At 38.0% G+C, this 22,190-nt stretch overlaps 1 protein-coding gene across 1 annotated transcript in view; it reads right to left on the reverse strand.

The window, feature by feature from the left end:
- Dnah6 (dynein axonemal heavy chain 6) overlaps window positions 1-22,190 on the reverse strand; it is a 263,669-nt gene that overhangs the window by 75,232 nt on the left and 166,247 nt on the right. Inside the window, exons 47-53 of the mRNA XM_005335870.5 lie at window positions 14,702-14,933; window positions 7,355-7,507; window positions 6,418-6,558; window positions 4,810-5,052; window positions 3,366-3,533; window positions 2,093-2,328; window positions 858-1,119 (exon numbers count right to left, since the gene is read on the reverse strand). Coding sequence (XP_005335927.2) covers window positions 858-1,119; window positions 2,093-2,328; window positions 3,366-3,533; window positions 4,810-5,052; window positions 6,418-6,558; window positions 7,355-7,507; window positions 14,702-14,933 — 1,435 coding nt within the window. The remainder of the gene's footprint in view (window positions 1-857; window positions 1,120-2,092; window positions 2,329-3,365; window positions 3,534-4,809; window positions 5,053-6,417; window positions 6,559-7,354; window positions 7,508-14,701; window positions 14,934-22,190) is intronic.

Raw genomic sequence — 22,190 nt, forward strand, 5'->3', positions numbered from 1 at the left:
GTAATAATTGGAAATAAACACAAAGTATTTTTTACATGTGATATTATATAAAATTGGAATTCTGTTGTCCATAAATAAAGTTATATTGGAACATAGCCATACTTATTGTTATATGTATTGCTAATGGCTGTTTCTCTGGGCAACAACAGAGTTGAGTACTTGTAACAGAGATCATGTAGTCCACAATAAAATTGAAATATTTAGCCCACAAATTAAAATATTTAGCCCACAAATTGAAATACTTACTATTTTGATCTTTTAAAAAAGTTCCTATTAGTTCATTATAGTTATATATAACAATATAACTTATGAATACATTAATTTTGACATATTCATAAATGCATATAACATAGTTTGCTCCAATTCAATTCTCAAATATCTGGATTTTCATAGAAAATTTTTGCTTATTCCTGCTCTCTATTCACCATTATTTTGGTAATCTGCTCCTCTAAATGATCATTCTTTATTCTTGGGAAGACTAAGGACCTCACACATGATTGTGAATTAAGCTGGTTCTAAAATCTCAGATAACACCATCAGGTGTGGGGGTATTTAGCAAATAGAAATGTAGATCATCAGATGATAGAGGTACCTCAAAAATATCATAAACATAATTTCTCTTTGTTTCAGATGAGTTATACTAAGGACTTACTTTTCTTTAATACTAAAAGAAGGATGACTTTAGAGAAAACTTAAAAAAAAAAAACCTGCCAGCTATTATTTGAAACAAAAGCTGGTTTTTCAAGTGTTGTCACTATCTATATTGCCAAGCATCAAAGTGGCAGTATACGGAGAGCTTGGATGATTGATGATGATGGCCTTTAAGACTCCAAAACATCATAATATGGATAACATACCTGGGCAGCACGGAGTTTTTGTCTCTTTGGTTCCACTTCCTTGACTACTCGAAAGTACAAATCCATCGCTCTTACCCACATGCACATGGATTTACATGCTTTGGATACTTTCTCTACTTTTTCAGGAAGAAAATCAGGATTATTAATATACTTTTGAAGCTTTGCTATTATTTGAGGCTTTATGTTTTCCTTATCATATTCTAAAAGCCTTCTTAGAAAGTTAGATTCGCCAAGAAGTTGCTTTGCTGTGGGCCAATCAGGCCTAAAAAAAAAAATAACAGATTAACAACATTATAATCAAGTAATATAAGAACAAAAGAGATGTATTCCTCTGTGAACATTACAGTATCATCCCAACAGATCGGTAGTTTTAATCTCAGTATTGTAATCCCAGAAGTTGGTAGTTCCATGCATCACCCCATACAACTCAGATTTGGTAGAGAAAGAATTATAAAATAATAGAGTGGAATTCACACTTAATCTCCTTTGCCTAGTTGTAAACCTTAAAATCTCTTGGTAGGCTGACAAAAATAATGCCCTTCTAACTGGGACTTAGGTCTCTTGGTCAACCTTGCCCTTTAGAACTTTTGCCATACTGGTCTTTATACTGTGAAAATCTGATTAAGTAAAAAATGTTCAATGGTTCTCAGTTCCCTCTGCACATGGGCACTCTCTATCTCTTCTCTGCAGAGATCCCTGGGACCTACCATTGTGCCAACCTGAGGGTCTATAGGGAGGCCTGGTGGTTAAGGGGTATTTCTGGTGCTTTGCTCGTTTTACATAATTTGTATTGAAAAAAGGATTGTATTACTGAAGAAAATTTGAAAACCACATCTTTAAGATGAAATTTGGATTGCTTGGTGTAGCATACAAGATTTCTCATGATGTGATCACTGCCTTTTTACTTAGCCTCAACCCTATTTCACAAGCATCATAAGTGCCTGAGCTCTCTTTACAGGCACAAAATGTGTGCATCATCTCCCAAAAGATCAGCTTGTATCTCTCCATTAAATTGTCTGCATCTTATAGTGAAAAAACCCATAATTTTATCTTCTATAATATATTACAAAATAAATGTTGGAAACATTGGTGAATCAATTTGTTGAATGGCCAATCAAATTAATGAGAGGTTAGAGAAGAGAATCAACATACATATATAAAAATATGAAAATGGAGAAAAATAGTAAAGAAATACCACCAGATAATCTAATAATTCAAGCTTTTGTATTACTCACTTGGCATTCAAGAGAATGGAGATTGCTTCCATTACAGTCATGACCATATCTGGGGGCTTTGTAAAAACCCTGATTTCAGCTATATCTGCTTTATCTAAGGAATCCAGTGCTCTATTGGCAGCGTCAAGAGCAGGCAATGCTTCTTCGAGGTCTCTCTGAGCATCATCAGCTATTGCTTGGGTTTCTTGAGCTTTCACTTTTGCTATTGCTTCATCTTCTCGCACAATGTTTCGGACCTAACCATTGAAATGTGACTGCTTAGGTGGTCTCATTACACATTGAGCATCCCTAATCAAAAAATCCAAAATCTGAAATGTTCCAAAATCTGAAACGTTTGAGCACCAATATGATGCCACAAGTGGAAAATTCCACAACTGACCTTATCTGATAGACCACAAGCAAAATGTAGGCACAATAAAAGATTATATAAAATTATGTGCTATAAGGGGTATATAAAACACAGATGAATTTTGTGATTATACTTGGGTCCCATCCCCATGATATCTCATTATGTATATGTAAATATACCAAAATATGTAAAAATCCAAAATTCAAATTGTTTCTGGCCCCAACCACTTGGGATAAAGGATATCCAATCTGCATTTGAATTCCAATATTTTATTTTTTTGTTTATTTATTTTGCTTCTGTGTATTGCACTTAGGGGTGCTTTACCACTGATATATATCCCTAGATCTTTTTTTCCCCTTAGTTTTGAGACAAGATCTCCCTAAGTTTCCCAGGCTGTCCTCAAACTTATGATCCTTCTGTCTTACCTTCCTGAGTCTCTGGGATTTAGGCATGTGCCACCAAGCCCTGTTGAATTTCAGAGCTTTAAAACAAAGTCAATAATAAGCTGTATTTACCCTTTGGATTAGATTAAAGATGAAAAGGAATTAACTAGATTGCATTTGATGTTCTGTGTTCACCATGTACCACATTGACAGAATTAAAGAGATCAAATTTTTATATTATAAGTAGTTCCTTCTAGGAGAGTTGACTTATATATGTTGGTGGTATTTTTCTCAGAACTCTCTCTTCCCCACTCAGTGAACTACAACCAATTCTCTGGGACAGAACTAGGCTGATTTGGTAAAGAGAGATTGTTTATAGCTTAAAAACATTGCTAAATTTCTAGAAAAAATAGTATTGCCAAAACTATTTATTTAAATTACACCTAATATTTGAATAATATATAATAAAATAATCTGCTCATGGGTCACTCTATATAAATGATATATTACCTCACCTACATTGTTAGGTAATATATCATACCTGATCGGCACTTTCTTGATCCACTGCCAATTTTTCCATCAGGGTTTCAACATCTTGTGATTTTTTCAAAAGCACAGGTTCTAGAGCTGAAAGTTCTAATTTCATATTATCTACCAGTACATTTGTTTGTAGTAGCTTCGTGAGACCATTCTTCACCCGATCTCTTGCCTAAATGACAACAAAAATTTCTATTATAATGAGCATTATAAATCACAGGTTTTACTGGCCTCTGTTACTCATAAATTAATTTTATAGCTACAGAATTAATACATCAGTTTGTAATACTTCAAGTTGTAAAATTTTTGCAATTTGCAAAGTCTTCAGGTAACAGAACTCTAGGAAATGGCCATGCCATTTTCCACAATGTGTGTGGATACATGTCCCCTGGTTACAGCTGAGGGACATCACATCACTGGACTGTGACTCACTGAGGGCAGTGATCACACTGCATTATCTTCATTCCTCATGGTAGCATGTTGAATGAGTGAGGTGTAAGTTCAGGCAGGGATCCCCAGAGGCCTGGGAGTTTGTTTACTCTCAGCAGGGTTGAGACCCCAAGGAAACAAGGTCCTGGACACCTAACTCTAGTTTCTATATCTGAATCTTATTCCCCAGGAGTGAAAAATTTTGACTTGTACCAAAAGAGTAGGATGTGGTAGAGGAGACACCTGGGAAGAACCATTTTTTGAAAATGAGTCAGAAAGATTGGTTCAAATAGACAGTTTTCAAAAATACCTGTCAAGTTATTTTACAAGAGCATGCATTTATTTTATGACGTAAAAATAATTTGAAAAACACTTTAAATATCTATTGGGAAATGCTTCCATTTTTACTGTGTTTAAACATTGAATATTTTAGACCATGTTAATGGTCAGATAATGTTGCTAATGTCAGCCACTATTTTTTGAGCACCTCATATATCTTTGATCATGTCTAAGAACGTCATGAACAATATCTTATTTAAATTCCAGAGAAATTCAAGAGGGATATTTAGATATTTTAAAACTTATTTCCTACTAAACCTTAAAGAAATTGTATAACATGCTCAACAGCAAAAGTTATATGTAGTTTGGCAGACACTCAAGTCCTTGGCACATGTTAGACAATTAAAACCTTATCTTGATTGCTTAAAACAAAGTTTCCTTCCATATTAAATACCGCAGAGATGACCAGATCTCGGCTTAACTTTAATGCTATTACTATGTCCCTGTCATTCTATTGAGTCAAGGATACTTATGTAAATGATAGAAGGAAAATATAAATATCCAGGAATAGGGAGCCCTTGGACTGAGAGCACAAGACCCTTTTTTGGCCACATTTCAGGTTGTCAAGGTCACAGGACTGGATGAAAAGGGCTCTACACAGGTACACAGATCATCCACTCACTCCTAAAGTTTTCAGTTTGAGCAAAAAACCCCCACAAAATTAATGGACTGAAACATACTGAAATTAACTGCTTCTTTTTCTCAGTCAACATAGTCAGGTAGAGATTGATGAGCTCCAGGTAGGAAGTGGGTGTTGTGTAGTACCGCCGGCGGAGCTCAGTGTAATAGCGGTCTGCTGTTTGGGAGACACTCAAGTGAACATTGACACACATGAGGGAAAGCTTTTCTTTCAGTTCGTCATTTCCAGTGTCAACAGTTGAGAAAAATGTCTTTGACACAGAAAGAAGCGCTTCTCTGGGCCACTGTAAATAAAGAAGCAATCTGGAAAATCTGTTGGGCATTTCAACAACATGCAGAGCAACAAGTGAGAAAACGATTTCTCTGGAATTTTTCCTTGTCTAGTCCCTCCTTTCACCAAGTTATCTCTTATACATGTTTCTGGTGCTTAATAAACTAAAATGGCTCTCTCTGTTCATTAGAGGGGGGCCCAAATCTGCATTTGCTGACCAGTATGTTCCTAGGACAGTGCCAGACATAGAGAAGTCGTCCAACAGATATTTCTTGAATGAATGAATGACTGTGTAGTTTTAGAATTCCATAAACAGAATCATCTGTTATGAGGACCTCATTACCTCACTCTATTATACAGTTGTGATGTCAGGACCATCATTGTAGTCATGATCCTGCATACATCTTAACTCCTTTGCTTTTTTCTTAATTCTTGATCTTGCCTGAACCCTAGTAAAACCCAACTCTCTGTTATTCCATGCCTGAAACTGAGCAGGTGTAGCTGACTACAAAGCAAAACAAAAGAAAACAAAACAAAAGGAAACAAAACAAAACACAGTCATGTTTGATGTGCTGCACTTAAAATTTACAACTAACTCCTTAATGCAGCCCAAAATTTCTTCCACATTTTCTAACACTTTGGTTTTGTACTCTCTTAAGTATTCCATATCCTACTTAACTTTCTTAGACTGCTCACTTCCTTTTTCTTCTTTATCCTCAATTTATGACTTTGTTTTCCCTCATCAAAAAAAGCAAAAGAAATAAGGCAAACAAATTCAGTGAGCCCTTACCCCTGTGTCTTCTGCCACCTGGGTCTGTACCCCTTGTCCTAATACTCAGGGGAAGCTGTTTATGCTTTCTGCCCAAGTCAGCCTCTTAATTGATGGATTCAGTTATTTACTAAAGGATATTGGATCCACACATTTAGTGTTGTATACTACATCATCAATATATTTCTGTTTTTCTAGAACATTTTCACCTTCATCACACACACATGCTGCTTATATTTCTCACTCAAAAAGACTTCATTCTTGATCTCATAAGCCCCTGTCTCACCCTCATTTCTCTGCTTTCATTTCCACAAAACTTCTTGAAGTTGAAGTTGTTGTCTAGTATCACTGTCTCTGATTCCTCTCCCCTTCTCTTTTGAACCCTCTCCCCGATCATCCATTGAAACAGCTCGTCAAGATCACTGATAACTTCTGTACTGCTAAACTCAAGATCTCCTCTTTCTTCATAAGTTCTGTTTTGTCTTTGGATGATTGTCATTGTTATCCCTTGTATTAGCTTTTAAAGTTGATTCAAGTACTGTGAGTTATTTTCAACACATTACTTCTCTAAAATCTCTTCTTAAAGAGCTGTCCTACTGAGTCACCAACCTGGACAAACCAGTCAATCGTACAGCAGTTCACAAGAGAAGGGAACATCCGGCATCGGGACCGAAACGCCTCTCCAACTGGGCTCATGCAGAGAACAATGTGCAGTTTTTGACGAACTCTGCTGATAAAGTACTGAAACACCTGACAAAAGCAACAATAGTTTTCAATTTAAAATAAGGATGAAAATAAGTGTTGGCTAATCCGTCTGAGGCTAGTGCATTATTGAATAAAAATGCTAGCACAGTAGATATGTGAAATACTGTGTTGAACATCCATTCCAACTAGAGAAGTTGTCCAACAGATATTTCTTGATTGAATGAATGACTTACAGTTGGAAAGATTAAAAATGACCTTTTGCAGACTTCATTTCAAGTAGGGTTCTGGATGTTATTTAGGTTATCCTCATTGGTATATGTGAGGAGAAAGAATAGCCAAAAAGATGAAGACCCAAGAAGAAAGAAAAAGATTGGGGTAGATAAATGAAATCACAGTATTGAAGAAATGGAGATGAATGGTAGCTACGTTGTTCCTGAGAAAGTGAGAGAAAACATATTTATATTTCAGTTGTGCATAACATTCTGATACACAAGGGGATCAAAAGTACTAGAACTTCCCACCAGCCCTTCTCAGGAAGGACACTGCAGGTGTGAGAAATAAACTTGGACTTAAAGGAGAATAAGGGAAACTGTCCAGTTTGGACAAGTCTATGATCTCTGTAGGGCCGGAGGGTTTTTACTTTCTGCTTCCATCACTTTTCTGGAAGGCTGATGAACCCACACTTTAGACATAGAAAATAAAATGCAGAATTACAAAGCGAGCTAACTATACTGAAGAAATTTCATTCATGGATCCGTTAAGGGGACTTAGAGATTGTTAAATAAAAGTTTAAGACAACTTTTTGTTTAGAAAGCCATGGAATTATTCAGGCATGTCCTACTTCATCTCTGTTCCCCTCGGAAATTCCAACTTCTTTTGCTTTTGGCCTGGTGGCTGCTAACACCTGCTCCAATTCATCCTTTTCAAATAGATTAGGCACTTCACCCGAATTCAGGATGTTATTTATATCTTCTAGGAATTCCTCCACTACAATCTGTAGAAGAAAGCAGAATGATTGTTATAATTCACTTTACAGTTACTACCTGTAAATTATAAAGCAAACATTTATTCTAAAATTCACATAAGTTAATTTTATCTTTAAGAGAAAATGGTTCTAAAAACTAGATAGAATCCTAAAATTCTAACAAGTATATTCTAATCCTAAAATTCTAGCAAGTATACTGATTCCTTTTTCCTTATTGCTTTGTTTCTTAAAAAGTATTTATATTTTACTTAATTCAAGTTAAACTATTTTATTTTTTTATTGTTGGTCATTCAAAACATTACATAGTTCTTAATATATCATATTTCACAGTTTGATTCAAGTGGGTTATGAACTCCCAATTTTACCCCGTATACAGATTGCTGTATCACATCAGTTACCCTTCCATTGATTTACATATTGCCGTTCTAGTGACTGATGTATTCTGTTGTCTATCCTATTCTCTACTATCCCCCCTCCCCTCCCATCCCCTCCCCTCCCCTTTTCTCTCTCTACCCCCTCTACTGTAAATCATTTCTTCCACTTGTATTTACATCTTGTTTTACCCCTCCTTTCCTCTTATATGTAATTTTGTATAACCCTGAGGATCACCTTACATTTCCATGCGATTTCCCTTCTCACTCCCTTTCCCTCCCACCTCTCATCCCTGTTTAATGTTAATCTTCTTCTCAAGCTCTTCGTCCCTACCCTGTCCTTATATCAAAGAAGTCATTTGGCATTTGTTTTTTAAAGATTGGCTAGCTTCACTTAGCATAATCTGCTCTAATGCCATCCATTTCCCTCCAAATTCTATGATTTTGTCATTTTTTAATGCAGAGTAATACTCCATTGTGTATAAATGCCACATTTTTTTTTATCCATTCATCTATTGAAGGGCATCTAGGTTGGTTCCACAATCTTGCTATTGTGAATTGTGCTGCTATGAACATCGATGTAGCAGTGTCCCTGTAGCATGCTCTTATTAGGTCTTTAGGGAATAGACCGAGAAGGGAATAGCTGGGTCAAATGGTGGTTCCATTCCCAGCTTTCCAAGAAATCTCCATACTGCTTTCCAAATTGGCTGCAATAATTTGCAGTCCCACCAACAATGAACAAGTGTACCCTTTTCCCCGCATCCTCTCCAGCACTTGTTGTTGTTGGACTTCATGATGGCTGCCAATCTTACTGGAGTGAGATGGTATCTTAGGGTGGTTTTGATTTGCATTTCTCTGACTGCTAGCGATGGTGAGCATTTTTTCATGTACTTATTGATTGATTGTATGTCCTCCTCTGAGAAGTGTCTGTTCAGGTCCTTGGCCCATTTATTGATTGGGTTATTTATTATCTTACTGTCTAATTTTTTGAGTTCTTTGTATACTCTGGATATTAGGGCTCTATCTGAAGTGTGTGGAGTAAAGATTTGTTCCCAGGATGTAGGCTCTCTGTTTATCTCTCTTATTGTTTCTTTTGCTGAGAAAAAACTTTTCAGTTTGAGTAAGTCCCATTTGTTGATTCTAGTTGTTAACTCTTGTGCTACGGGTGTCCTATTGAGGAATTTGGAGCCCGACCCCACAGTATGAAGATCATAGCCAACTTTTTCTTCTATCAGATGCCGTGTCTCTGATTTGATATCAAGCTCCTTGATCCATTTTGAGTTAACTTTTGTGCATGGCGAGAGAAAGGGATTCAGATTCATTTTGATGCAAATGGATTTCCAGTTTTCCCAGCACCATTTGTTGAAGATGCTATCCTTCCTCTATTGCATGCTTTTAGCCCCTTTATCAAATATAAGATAGTTGTAGTTTTGTGGATTGGTTTCTGTGTCCTCTATTCTGTACCATTGGTCCACCCGCCTGTTTTGGTACCAGTACCATGCTGTTTTTGTTACTATTGTTCTGTAGTATAGTTTGAAGTCTGGTATCGCTATACCGCCTGATTCACACTTCCTGCTTAGCATTGTTTTTGCTATTCTGGGTCTTTTATTATTCCATATGAATTTCATGATTGTTTTATCTAATTCTACAAGAAATGCTGTTGGGATTTTGATTGGCATTGCATTGAACTTATAGAGGACTTTTGGTAATATTGCCATTTTGATGATGTTAGTTCGGCCTATCCATGAACAGGGTATATTTTTCCATCTTCTAAGGTGTTCTTCAATATCTCTCTTTAGGATTCTGTAGTTTTCATTGTATAAGTCTTTCACCTCTTTTGTTAGGTTGATTCCCAAGTATTTTATTTTTTGGGGGAATATTGTGAATGAAGTAGTTGTCCTCATTTCCGTTTCAGAGGATTTGTCGCTGATATACAGGAATGCATTTGATTTATGCGTGTTGATCTTATACCCTGCCACTTTGCTGAATTCATTTATTAGCTCTAATAGTTTCTTTGTAGACCCTTTTGGGTCTGCTAGGTAAAGAATCATGTCATCTGTAAATAGTGATAATTTAAGTTCTTCTTTTCCTATTTTTATGCCTTTAATTTCTTTCGTCTGTCTAATTGCTCTGGCCAGTGTTTCGAGGACTATGTTGAACAGAAGTGGTGAGAGAGGGCATCCCTGTCTTGTACCAGATCTTAGAGGGAATGCCTTCAATTTTTCTCCATTCAGAATGATGCTGGCCTGTGGCTTATCATAGATTGCTTTTACAATGTTGAGGTATGATCCTGTTATCCCTAATTTTTCTAGAGTTTTAAACATAAAGGTATGCTGTACTTTGTCAAATGCTTTTTCTGCATCTATCGAGATGATCATATGGTTCTTATTTTTAAGTCTATTGATGTGGTGAATCACATTTATTGATTTCCATATATTGAACCAGCCTTGCATCCCAGGGATGAATCCTACTTGATCATGGTGTATAATTTTTTTGATATGTTTTTGAATCCGATTCGCCAGAATTTTATTGAGGATTTTTGCATCTAGGTTCATTAGAGATATTGGTCTGTAGTTTTCTTTCTTTGAAGTGTCTTTGTCTGGTTTGGGCATCAGGGTGATGTTGGCCTCGTAGAATGTATTTGGAAGTTCTCCCTCTTTTTCTATTTCCTGAAATAGCTTGAAAAGTATTGGTGTTAGTTCCTCTTTAAAGGTTTTGTAAAACTCTGCTGTATACCCATCCGGTCCTGGGCTTTTCTTAGTTGGTAGTCTTTTGATGGTTTCTTCTATTTCCTCTATTGTTATTGGTCTGTTTAGGTTGTCTATATCCTCCTGACTCAAATCTGGGCAGATCATAAGACTTAAGAAATTTATCTATGCCTTCACTATCTTCTATTTTATTGGAGTATAAGGATTCAAAATAATTTCTGATTATCTTCTGTATTTCTGGAGTGTCTGTTTTTCATCCCGTATGCTAGTAATTTGGGTTCTCTCTCTTCTTCTCTTTGTTAGCATGGCTAAGGGTCTGTCGATTTTATTTATGTTTTCAAAGAGCCAACTTTTAGTTTTGTCAATTTTTTCAATTGTTTCTTTTGTTTCGATTTCATTAATTTCAGCTCTGATTCTTCAAGTCTGGGAATTTTTCTCGTATTATTTCACTGAATAGATTGTTTATTCCTTTGGTTTGGAGCTCTGTGCCTTCCTGTATCCCAATGACTCTTAATTTTGGTCTTTTAATATTATCCCATAATTCTTGGATGTTCTGCTCATGGTTTCTTAGCAGACTTGCTGAGCTGTCTATGTTCTTTTCAAGTTGAAATACTTTGTCTTCATTGTCTGATGTTCTATCTTATAAGTGACCTACTCTGCTGGTAGTATTCTCAATTGAGTTTTTAAGTTGGTTTATTGCTTCCTGCATTTCTAGGATTTCTGTTTGTTTGTTTTTTATTACCTCTATCTCTCTGTGAAATTGATCTTTTACTTCCTGGATTTGTTTATGTAGCTCCTTGTCAATGTGATCTTTCATTGTCTGATTTTGCTGTCTCATGTCTTCCTTGAGACTCCAGATCATCTGAAGCATGTATATCCTGAACTCTTTATCTGACATTCCATCTGTTGCAGCTCTTACCTCTTCTAAAGTTGAGTTGACCTGCATTGCTTGTGGTCCTTTCTTTCCTTGTCTTTTCATACTGCTCGCATTTCTTTCTGCTTGGTGAAACTGTTGTGTTTTTGAAATTTACCCCCTATTTATTTATATTGCTCTTGTATAGTTGGGAAGTCTCCCTTGCAGGGTGAGTAGTGGCTGTGCTCCTCCTCTAATTAGGGTGGTCTGTCTACCACGCTGGTTGGTCGCAGGTCTGCCCCCCCCTGTGGGCGCGGGTGACGGCTCTGCTGTGCCCCCACTCCAATTGTGGTGACGTAACTACCACGCCCTCGGGTCGTTGGTCCTGATCCAGATGTGGGCGGCCGTTCTGCTCGATTCCCCACTCCAATTGGTGTGACGTGTCTACCACGCTGGCAGGCCTCTAGACCTGTTCTGCTGGTGGGTCGCAGGTCTGCGCACCCTGGGGGCCCAGGCGGCAGTTCTGCACAGCCCCCACTCCCAAGTGGGGTACCTGACTGCCTCTCCAACGGGTCGCTGAGCCCCCTCCAGACACGGGCGGTGGCCCTGTTCCACCTCCACTCCAACCAGTGTAACGTGACTGCCTCGGTGCTATGTGTCCCCCACACTGGCAGGCTACCAGGCCTGTCCTGCCAGTGGGTCGCAGGTCTGCCTACCTTGCAGGCTCAGACGGCGGCTCTGCACAGCCCCTACTCCAAATGGAGTTACCTGGCTACTGCGCCGTCGGGTGGCTGGTCCTATTCTAGGTGTGGGCGGCTACTCTCTTCGGCCCCAGCTGCAGTTGGGGTGTCATGATACCACGCCGGCGGGTCACTTGGCCTGCTTTGGGTGCAGGTGTCAGCTCCACTCTGCCCCCTCCCAGCCCCCACAGCACCCAGCAGGACCCTGACCGAGAAGCAGTCACCACAGGTTCCCCAGCCCTAGGCCAAAGCAGCTTCGCGAGACAGAACCCGGCCTCTCCGATCCCGATGCACGCTCCGCTGGGGGCTGGCTCCAAGGAGCGCCCCCGCGGGTTCCCCAGCCCCAGGCCAAAGCAGCTCCGGGAGCCAGAGCCCGGCCGCTCCAAGCTCTCCAAACTCGGTGCACACTCTGCTCAAAGACGCAGTCCCTGCCGGCTCCCCAGCCCCGGGCCAAAACTCTTCTGGGAGTCAGAACCCAGCTGCCCCGAGGTCAGTGCACGCTCCACTTGGAGCTGGCCTCCACACGCAGTCTCCGCAGGTTCCCCAACCCTGAGCCAAGGCAGCCCCGGGGACCAGAATCCAGCCACCTCAGAGCCCGGCGCACGCCTTGCCAGGAACGAGCCCCCAAGAGTATTCTCCACAGGTTCTCCAGCCCCAAGCCTGAGCGATCTGTCTGGGAGACGCAGGCAAATACCAGCCTGAAATCACCTGTTCCGCAGCTGAATGCGCTGAGATCAGTAGAAAACAGGGATGATTACATCATTTCTCCAAGATGGGGCTGCTGTCCTCCTCTGTGGTCCCACCGGTGTCGGGAACCGAACTGGACCGCTTCTCTCCTCTGTCTCAAAGCCGGAATTCAGCACTAAGCGTGGCTATTGTACCACTGGCGGGAGCCCCCAGAATCCGCATCGCTGCACCCCCTCTCCGGCACCTCTCCGCTTCCCCGCGCCGCAGACTCCAGCTGTGGGGACGTTCCCCGGATCAGGCAATGTGACCCTCCATGCGGAGAAATCTCGGAGAAATCGCCCTCGACCGGGCTCCCGCAGCTGAACCTCGCGTGATGGAAATCCGTCCACTAGATTCTGGAGCACCTCAATTTCACTGGAAATTCCCAACAAGCTAGCCTTCAGCCGTTTCACCTCGTCTTTCTCCCACTCAGTGACACGGCACACTGGGATGATGCACTCCCTTCGCCGCCATCTTCCCATTCCCTCAAGTTAAACTATTTTAAACATCTGTTTCTCTCAATTTCTTCTCACATTTATACTTTTGCATATGTACATATGTATACACACCTGTATACACACATGTATACTTGTGATTTAGTTATAGCTGTGTCTACTCTTCATTACTGTAGAACATTTGAGATTGGGGTTTTCAACAGAGTATAATATAGTTTTTGTTTGGAGTTGAGCAAGACAATATGACTTTATCTTATTTAGAATCTTTTTATATAATTTCCTTGATTTTTAAAAGCAATACTAACAATTAAGAAATATTTTAATTTTTGAATAATTAGAAACTATAAATAAGCAAAACTAAGAAAAATAAAATCACTCATAATCCCATGATCCAGACATTTCTAGTTGCACATGGCATATCTGTTTATATAAAACTGAAGAGCCTATATGGTGATATAACAACACATTATAAGCATTTTCACATTAATGCTTTCACTTTTATTTTCTGTTTTTGTGGTGCTGGAGATTGAACCCAGGGCCTCATACATGTCAGGCAAGTGTTATTTATTTATTTTTGTGGTGCTAGGGATTCAATCCAGAGCCTTTAGTATGCTAAGCTCATGGCGTTTTTATTTACTTTATTTATTTACATTTCTTTAGTTATTGGTTAGGCTGAATATTTGTTTTTAGGAACTTTTAATTCACATTCTATTACATTTTTATATTTCTTCTTTTTTGCTTGTATTTTTATACTAAGATATAAACTCATTTCATGTAGATGGTGAAAATATTTTCCCTATCTTGTGTTTGCACTCAATCCTTGTCACAATGTTTTAAAAATTACAAAGAAGTTTAAAATATTTATACATTAAATCTATCATATTTTCTAGAAGGTTTATTTTCCCTAAAGTTAAAACACCCAAGTATAGCATTTACTATAGAATTTAAGATCAGTTAGGTTGGCTATTTTAGATGTAAATGTAATCTTATTTTAATTTTAGAGTTAATCTGATTTTACTTACTGTCTGCTATCTTTGTCCTTTTCATCAAAGAATAGTTAAAACTTTTTCTCAGCCCCACTATTATGTATAACTGTAATGTACTAAGAAAAACATAAAAAACACACAAAAAAGTTTCTCTTTAACCTTTTATCATAATTACTTAGAGTTTACAAACAAAACTTGGAAAGATAAATAAAAATATATTATAAAAGCCTTTTATACAGTGCAGATAATCTGCTTTCAGAGACAATAATCCTTGAACTTCATCCTACAAACTATTCAAAGTACATGCTGTATTGTAACACTCATATACTTCCTGATTTTACAAGTGAGCTGTTTAAATATGTACCTGGGTGTCTGTGAAAAGAAAAACCATATTTTTGTCCTCTACACCAGCCAATTTGTACAACCTCCTCAGGTCATCATGAAAAGTATCATAGTTATATCCACGGCTAAGTTCGATCTGCAAACATTTGTAACCACATATATGAGCTGCAAGTCTTGTAAGAGACTGCTTTCCTGTGCCTCCTACTCCCACAAGCAGGGCATTGCCTCTTTCCTGACGGATCATCCGGGCAATCCTGCAGAAAGTAAAGAAAGATTGATTACAAGATCACAGACATGGCTTCTGCTCAGAAGTACTCCCTAGTGAGGAATGCTGGTGGCCAGTAGAGCAGATGCTACAAGAGAAGAACAGGCTACTCTTGAGGCTCACTGTTGGATGAACCATATTGCGGGGCCTTTCCCTTTATCCATATGTCCACTATTCCCTACAGACTGGTGGCTGTCTTCCCTAGACTCATGGATTTAAAATGAAGTAAAATTTCTTCTCCCTTTGTCAAAGTGTAAAGGATTTTGTCAGGGACCCTGAAGGATCTAGGCTGCAAATTAAATGAACCATTACATCAGTAAGCCCAGTTCTACATTTAAAATGATGAGCAAGGTCTTCTTTGATTTCTTTCTTTAGGGTTCTGTAGTTTTCATTGTATAGATTTTTCATCTCTTTCATTAAGTTGATTCCCAAGTATTTTATTTATTTTTTTTGAGGTTATTGTAAATGGGATAGTTTTCCTCACTTCCTTCTCAGAAGATTTGTTGCTGATATACAGAAATGCTTTTGATTTATAAGGTGTTGATTTTATATCCAGCTACTTTGCTGAATTCGTTTACTAGTTTTAGAAGTTTTCTGGTGGAGCTTTTTAGGTCTTCTAGGTATAGAATCATATCGTCAGCAAATAGTGCTAATTTAGTTCTTCTTTTCCTATATGTATCCCTTTAATTTCTTTCATCTATCTAATTGCTCTGGCCAGTGTTTCAAGAACTATGTTAAATAGAAGTGGTGAAAGATGGCATCCCCGTCTTGTTCCAGTTTTTAGAGGGAATGCCTTCAATTTTTTTCCATTTAGAATGATGTTGGCCTGGGGCTTAGTGTAGATAGCCTTTACGACCTTGCTCTTGGATAGGCAGAATTAATATTATCAAAATGACCATACTACCAAAAGCACTATACAGATTTAATGCAATTCCAATCAAAATCCCAATGGCATTCCTCATAGGAATAGAAAAAGCAATCATGAAATTCATCTGGAAAAATAAGAGACCCAGAATAGCTAAAGCAATCCTTAGCAAGAAGAGTGAAGCAGGTGGCATCACTATACCAGACCTTAAACTGTACTGCAGAGCAATAGTAACAAAAACAGCATGGTATTGGCACCAAAACAGACTGGTAGATCAATGGTACAGAATAGAGGACACAGAGACTAACTCACAAAATTACAATTATCTTGTATTAGACAAAGGTACCAAAAACATGCATTGGAGAAAAGACAGCCTCTTCAACAAATGGTGCTGGGAAAACTAGAAATCCATATGCAACAAAATGAAATTAAACTCCTATCTCCCACCTTGCACAAAACTTAACTCAAAATGGATCAAGGACTTAGGAATACAGCCAGAGACCCTGTGTATAGAAAAAAAAAAGTAGAAGAAAAAGTAGGCCCCAATCTCCGTCATGTGGGATTAGGCCCCAACATCCTTAATAAGACTCCTATAGTGCAAGAATTAAAACCAAGAATCAATAAATGGAATGGATTCAAACTAAAAAGTTTCTTCTCAGCAAAAGAAATAATCTGTGAGGTGAATAGAGAGCCTACATCCTGGGAGCAAATTTTTATCCCTCACACATCAGATAGAGCACTAATCTCTAGGGTATATAAAGAACGCAAAAAGCTAAACACCAAAAACACTCAAATAACTCAATCAATAAATGGGCCAAGGTCATGAACAGACACTTCTCAGAAGGGGATATTCAATCAATCAACAAATATATGAAAAAATGTTCATTATCACTAGCAATTAGAGAAATGCAAATTAAAACCACTCTAAGATACCATATCACTCCAGTCAGTTATTATGCATACAAACAACAATAAGTACTCAAGAGGATGTTGGGGAAAAGGCACACTCATAAATTGCTGGTGGGACTACAAATTAGTGCAGCCATTATGGAAAGCAGTATGGAGATTCCTTGGAAATCTGGAAATGGAACCACCATTTGACTCAACTATCCCTCTCCTCAGACTATACCCAAAGGACTTAAAATCAGCATACTACAGGGACACAGCCACATCAATGTTTATAGCAGCACAATTTACAATAGCTAAACTGTGGAGCCAACCTAGACGCCCTTCAGTGGATGAATGGATAAAAATATGTGGCATATATACGCAATGGAATTTTACTCAGCATTAAAAGAGAATAAAATCATGGCATTTGCAGGTAAATGGATGGCATTGGAGAAGATAATGCTAAGTGAAGTTAGTCAGTCCCCCCAAAAAACAAATGCCGAATGTTTTCTGATATAAGGAGGCTGAATCATAGTGGGGTAGGGAGGGAGAGCATGGGAGGATTAGGTGAATTCTAGATAGGGCAGAGGGGTGGGAGGGAAAGGATGGGGGCAGGAGATTAGCAAGGATGGTGGAATGTGATGGACATCATTATCCAAAGTACATGTATGAAGACATGAATAGGTGTGAACATACTTATATTCAAACAGAGGTATAAAAATTGTTCTATATATGTAATAATAATTGTGATGCATTCCACTGTCATGTATTTAAAAATAAAACCAATAAAAAATGATGAGCAAGCATAAAAATTCCTGGAGCTATGAAAAGACACCATAGTTCAGAGAGAGAAATCAATGGGAACAATTACTGCAAGATAACAATGAAAGTTTAGAAATTCATGTTAAGAATTTCAAAAAGCACTGTAATCATGATATTGTTATCTTAAGCACTTAGAAAAAGGAGTAAATAAAAATGGGTTTAGGGGAAATTGGAGAGATGGCAATTCTAACCACCAAACTGAAGACCCCAGTGGAAATACATCTCACAAGACAGGTACTGTGGAAGAGAATAGAACAAGCTTAAGGGATGCACCCAGAGCTCAGAGAACAATTGTGACCTCTAAGTGATGGGAGATGTACTTTTTTTGCATTACAATTCTTAATACATATATATACCACAATTTTTCATATCTCTGTATATATAAGGTATGTTGACACCAAATTCAAATCTTCATACATGTACTTTGTTTAATGATGACCATCACATTCCACCATCTTTGCTAATCCCCTTACCCCTCCCTTTCCCTCACACCCCTCTTCCCTATCTAGAAATAATCTTCCTCCCATTAAAAAAAAAGAGTACATGTATAATGGCATAATTTGGCGTGAACATACTTTATATACAGAGTTACGAAAAATTGTGCTGTATATGGGTAATTCCACTATTGTCATGAATTTAATAAAAAAAAGAAAGAAGGAAAGCAGAATAAACTTCTGGACCTTCTAGTCACATCAATTAAAAAAAAAATGATGGGAGAGTGTGAGGATGGCCTTAGGCCTGAGCCTAACCAACTTCATTGTAAAAACTTTAGTTTGAAACCTGCAGTCTCACCAGGCATGCCTAACAGAGCCCTCCAGTATAGCCCTCCGACATAAACAAGTCACTTTCCCTGATAAACAGAGTGAAGCCTCTGGCAGGCTTTCCTCGCCTGATTAGAGGGAAAGGTGGAGACCACCAGACCAGATGTTTTAACCCCCAGATTGAATGATGTCACTGAGAAATCTGGTGGTAACTGATAAGGATTGAAGGGGGGGGGTCAAAAAGTCCCAAAATTTAGTATAAATAACAAAGCAAATGAACAGGGATTCTGCCAGCTGAAACAAGGATGCACTTCAGCTGGAGAACCTGAAGAGGACTCCGACTGAGGTCCCATCACGTGTCATCATTTGTTTGATCCTCTGTATGATCCTCACTGCTCTCAATCTCTACGGCCACATCTTGACCCTGGTGAGAGGCGAAACTTCTCCCTACGACCCTCTCCTCGACCAGCCATCAGTTCTATCCCAGGAGAAGCCTGCCTTGTTTCCTGACCTGATCGCTGTGGTCTGAGTGAGTGTGCATCTGCTGGACTTAAAGCCTAAGGCTTGAGACTTTTGAACTTTGCATGCAGAGGGAATGTCTGTCATTACCCTGTCATGATCAAGTGTGTTTACCATGCTTAGAATTAATCTAGAATTGTTTGCTGTGATTGATTATATGTCTATTGTAGTGCCTAGCATTAAGGATTATCTTTTTCTTGATGAAGAACCTATAGAGTGAAATTGTATTGAATGATTTGAGTGAATAAAGCATTGAAAAGGGCAGAAGCATGTGGACATGCTTTATTTCTCCCCCTCTACTGCATACATGGCAACTTTTCCCCTTGTGACAGAGAGAAAAATAAAAGAAAACAAGGAAAAATCTAGGAGGAAAAATGGGATCACAGAGGCTACATAATAGAAAGTACAGAAGGAGAGACAAGAAGGAACAGAACTAATGCAATGGTGACTGAAATAATAGAAAAGTCTTGAGGTGAGCCCACAAATCCAATGGAGCAGAGCCACTGAAGGTCAGGAGAGGAAATCAAATAGCAGAGGCAAAACACTAAATATTTTCTAGGAAATATTTAAATATTTAAGTATACATTATATTTAACAAATAAATAGAAAACGTTTATGTTATACAAATATATAACATAAATTCACATATATAAACACATCATAGGGATCTATATTTTAGATGTAAGCAAAATGTTTTTTGAACATCTATAGCAGAAATAATAGATTATCTCCAACGAAATAAATAATTTCACAAGATGACATTTTACAAGGTGATAGTTAGAGGTAAACATTATGTTACAGGGTCAGAGACTAAGTCACCTGCAAATCTTTTCCAAAAGATCCCTTGATGATATATAGAAATATGAATAAAATTTTAAAATACAAGAAGGGGAAAGAGATGTCTCTATAAAAGTGAGCAGTATGAGAGTGAAGTCTATATAGTGTTAAGCAGATAATAAAAAGGAAATGATAATGTCAATAAATTCTTTAAAAAGAATGAAAATGTAAAAGTAATTTCTTAAAAATTATCATCATCAAAAATCTCAGATTGGATCAGCAGGACTAGAAATCATGAGAGAAATGTAAAAGTAAGCTTAATTTCTTTCTTTTTTTAAATAGGAAGTCTATCTATCTATCTATCTGGTTTTATTCATGATGCTGATAATTGCAAAAAACTAGATTAAAATATTTTATAACTATAATACTTTGTTAGTTTTAAAACTACGAATGTATAAGATGGTTACTGTAACCCATGAAAGAAGACTATTGCCAACCCTTTCCGATAGGTAAGCTCCATCATAAGGGCCTGGATGTTGGTCAGTTCTCAATGTAAATTGTGTATAGCATGTGTGGTAGGTGCTTCATAAATCATTATATTCAATAGACCAACTTCTAGAGGCTTTCAAAGCTGTCAAATAAAGAAACCAATTAGTTATAAAGTATCATCATCCTTGGTGGCAGAATAAAGGAGCACAGGGAGGACTTATTTAAAAAGTGTTCCTCCAGGAAAAAGCCCGGACTCTTAGCCATTGCTAATTACAGAATCAAACTTTCAAATTTGTCTCCATCTTTATACCGTCTCCTGCTCTTCAGGTAGGTCTGAACTTTCCACACTCAGAACATCTTGATAATATTGCTTTGTCTAGAACAGGAGTCATCAAATTATGGCCTGTGGGTCAAATCCTGTCCCTGAACTGTGTGTGTTCTATGATCTAAGGGATAAGAATGATTTTCAGATTTTAAAAAAATGGTTGGGTAGGGGGGAGCAAAAGAAGCGTAACATTTCATGATTTGTGAAAGTCATGAAATCCGAATATTGGTGTCCATAAATAAAGATTTATTGAATCATAGTCATGCTCACTCATTATTGTCAGTGACCTCTTAAACATTGCAATGGCAGAGTTGAATAGTTTTAGCAGGGACTTGTGGCCCACAGCCTAATGTTTTCTATCCTTTTGATTCTTTATGTTTTGGATATTAATTCCCTCAGAAGCAAGTGGCAAAGATTTTCTCCCGTTCTGTAGGCTCCCTCTTCACATTATTAATTGTTTCTTTTGATGTACAGAGCTTTTCAATTTGATGCTACCCACTGGCTGATTTTGGGTTTTATTTCTTGCCATTTAAGGAAGTCATTTCCTCTGCTAACAGGTTGGAGTGTTGGCCTACATTTTCTGCTAGCAGTTGCAAAGTTTCTGGTCTAATTCCTAGGTTTTGTATCTACTTTGAGTTGAATTTGTGCAGGGTGAGAGATAAGGGTCAAGTTTCATTCTTCTACATATGGATTTCCAGTTTTCCCAGCACCATTTGTTGAAGAGGCTATCTTTTCTTCGTTGTATGTTTTTGGCGCCTTTGTCTAGTACCAGATAACTGTATCTATGAGGATTCATCTCTGGGTCTTCTATTCTATTCCATTGGTCTTGATGTCTGTTTTGGTGCCAGGACATGTTGTATTTACTATAACTTTGTAGTATAATTTGGGGTCCAGTATTGTGATGCCTCCAGCATTGCTCTTTTTGCACAGAACTGCTTTGGCTATCCTGGTTTTCTTATTTTTTCAAATAACTTTAGAATATTTTTTTCTGGTTCTGTAAAAAAATGTCATTGGTATTTTGGTGGGGATTGCACTTTATCTGTGTAATGCATTTTGACAATATTAATTTTGCCTATCCAAGAACATGGGAGATCTTTCCATCTTCTAAGTGTTCATTAATTTCTTTCTTCGGTGTCCTTCTATGGATTTCATTGTAGAGGTCCTTCACCTCCTTTGTTAGATTAATTTGTAGGTATTTTATTTTTAAATTATTGTAAAAGATATTGTTATTATGGTTTAAATATTATGAGTCCTCCAAAAGCTTATGTGTGAAATACTGCAAGTAAATTCAAAGATGAAAATGGGTTATGAGAATCTTAACCTAATCAGTGCATTAATTCCCTGATAAGGATTAACTGGGTGGTGACTATAGGCAGGTAGGATATGGCTAGAGGAGTGGGTTCCTAGGGGTGTGTCTTTGGGGTATATACTCTGTCCTTTTTGAACAGATATCTCTCTCTCTCTCTCTCTCTCTCTCTCTCTCTCTCTCTCTCTCTCTCTCTCTCTCTCCCCTTCCTGATTGTCCATGTCCTGAGCTGCTTTTCTCTGCCTCATTCTTCTGCCATGATGGAGTTGGACATCTATGAACTACGACCTGTGAATCCATGAGCCCACAAATAAACTTTCCTCCTATATTGTTCTTGTCAAGTCTTTTTTGGTCATGCATGAAAAAGATGACCAAAACAGTAATTTTCCTGATTTCTTTCTCAGTAGATTCATTATTGGAGTATAGGAATGAGACTGACTGATGTGTGTTGATCTTGTATCCTGATACTTTATTAAATTTGTTTATCAGCTCTA

Source organism: Ictidomys tridecemlineatus, chromosome 12 (genome assembly GCF_052094955.1).
Source record: "Ictidomys tridecemlineatus isolate mIctTri1 chromosome 12, mIctTri1.hap1, whole genome shotgun sequence".
NCBI classification, from domain to species: Eukaryota; Metazoa; Chordata; class Mammalia; order Rodentia; family Sciuridae; genus Ictidomys; species Ictidomys tridecemlineatus.